Source organism: Pterocles gutturalis, unplaced genomic scaffold, assembly GCF_000699245.1.
Source record: "Pterocles gutturalis isolate BGI_N339 unplaced genomic scaffold, ASM69924v1 scaffold14639, whole genome shotgun sequence".
NCBI lineage: Eukaryota > Metazoa > Chordata > Aves > Pterocliformes > Pteroclidae > Pterocles > Pterocles gutturalis.
This window is the reverse complement of record NW_010130950.1, coordinates 5,003-6,627: the sequence shown is the minus strand read 5'-3', so window position 1 is coordinate 6,627 and position 1,625 is coordinate 5,003. Positions and strand designations below refer to the sequence as shown.

General features: G+C 38.5%; 1 protein-coding gene across 1 annotated transcript; it reads left to right on the top strand.

Annotated features, from left to right (window-relative positions):
• Positions 1–375: 375 nt before the first annotated feature.
• On the top strand, positions 376–728 carry RPL27 (ribosomal protein L27; the record flags this gene model as incomplete). Its single annotated transcript, XM_010080420.1, is given in 3 exon segments — positions 376–501; positions 553–686; positions 688–728. Coding segments are annotated over 3 exon segments (301 nt in total), but the record flags the coding sequence as incomplete, so codon positions are not given.
• Positions 729–1,625: the final 897 nt, after the last annotated feature.

Here is a 1,625-nt window from a genome sequence, read left to right as displayed (position 1 = left end):
AATTCTTTATCCATTGAACAGTCCATCGTTCAAGTCCATACCTCTCTGATTTAGAAAGAAGGATGTGGTGAGGAACCATGTCAAAGGCTTTGCATAAGTCCAGGTAAATTACATCTGTCACCCTTCCTTTGTCCACAGATGCCATCACTCCATCATAGAAGGCTACCAGATTGGTCAGGCAACATCTGCCTTTGATGAAGCTATGTTGGCTATCTCGGATCACCTCTTGGTCTCATGCATGTCTTAACGTGGTTTTGAGGAGGGAATACTATACAAGAACAGTTAACTGTCCCTCTTGCTTACTTGGAAACACAAGGGTTCCTTACTATTTTTTTCAGTCTGGACAACATCAGACTGAACTGTGGGATCCCTGAGATGGAGAAATTTATAAAACTTGGGAAGGTTTTGTTAGTTTTGTCTGTCTGCTTCTCCAGATGAAAAGCCGTCACTGTAGAGGGCACTGATGGTAGCACATCACAATGACCATACAGTCGTGCCTTGGTTAGTGCTGTTATCCATGCTAAGTAAGTTCTGCAAAGGGCAAGAAAGAAGTGGAAAAGTCCAAGATTTTTTATTAAGGTTTATAGCTGTAGTCACCTGTTACCTAGTTTTAATTCTGCTGATGTGACTCTGGACAGCACCACGGTCAATGAACATGTGTTCAGAAGCCTAGGACTGAAATGCAAATGAGGGTGAAGCTAGGGTGAAATTTGAGGAAAAATACGAGAGTGAGTAAGAATAAATGTATTGAAGGAAACTATTTTAAATATGAAACATAGCCACATGAATTATTTTTTTTAATTGAAATACAATACATTATCCGGTGACAAAAGGAAATGTTCAAGCACGCAGCTTGGCTTTTCTTTTTGTACTCCCTCAGCTAATACTTATTTACAATCTATTTTGATTAAGATTATTCTCCTTTCACCTAATTCTACTAAATAAAGTAGGATGTGAGAGATACCGACTCAAGAATTCAAAATTTAGTTTGGTGATCTCTTCTCATTTAACTGCTGTTTTTTATCTTCACGTGGGTACCCCCTGCCCTTTCATCAGAATTAAAGGGACAGCCTTGCCAAAGCTTTTCCCAGAAGAGATAGCTACTCAACAAATACAGTAGCCTCAGACACTCTTGGAAATTTCCAAAACTTCAGTTAAAGCCACAGCCACCATGTATTTTAATATAGGATGTAAGAGAGAAAAACCTGAAGAACCAGTATTTTGCTGGTTCCAGCGTACTCTATTGTATTGACATGGAGAATTAAGTCAAAAGAGAAGACTGTTATGCTTGCATAGGGACCTGCAGAGATAGGTAAATTAGAAAAATAGCTGGTGAACAAACTGAGGTGTTAGGATTGTTACCATATCATGCAGGTTTCTTGCTGTATCCTGCAAGATCTTAAGGGCTTGAACAAGAATAATTTGTTAGCAGGGTTGCTAATGTCTTTGTCTTGCAAAAGATAGATGTTACTTGTATTTCAGAGCCATGTTATGTTTAAAGTATGGGTATGTGTGGTAAGGATAGAAGGAGTTTAAGATTCAAGTGTCCTTGCAAATCTTCTCAGGCCCGTACAAGAAGGAAGATGCTGAAAAATATAAATTTTGTAATTGTTTAAGAGAGTGCA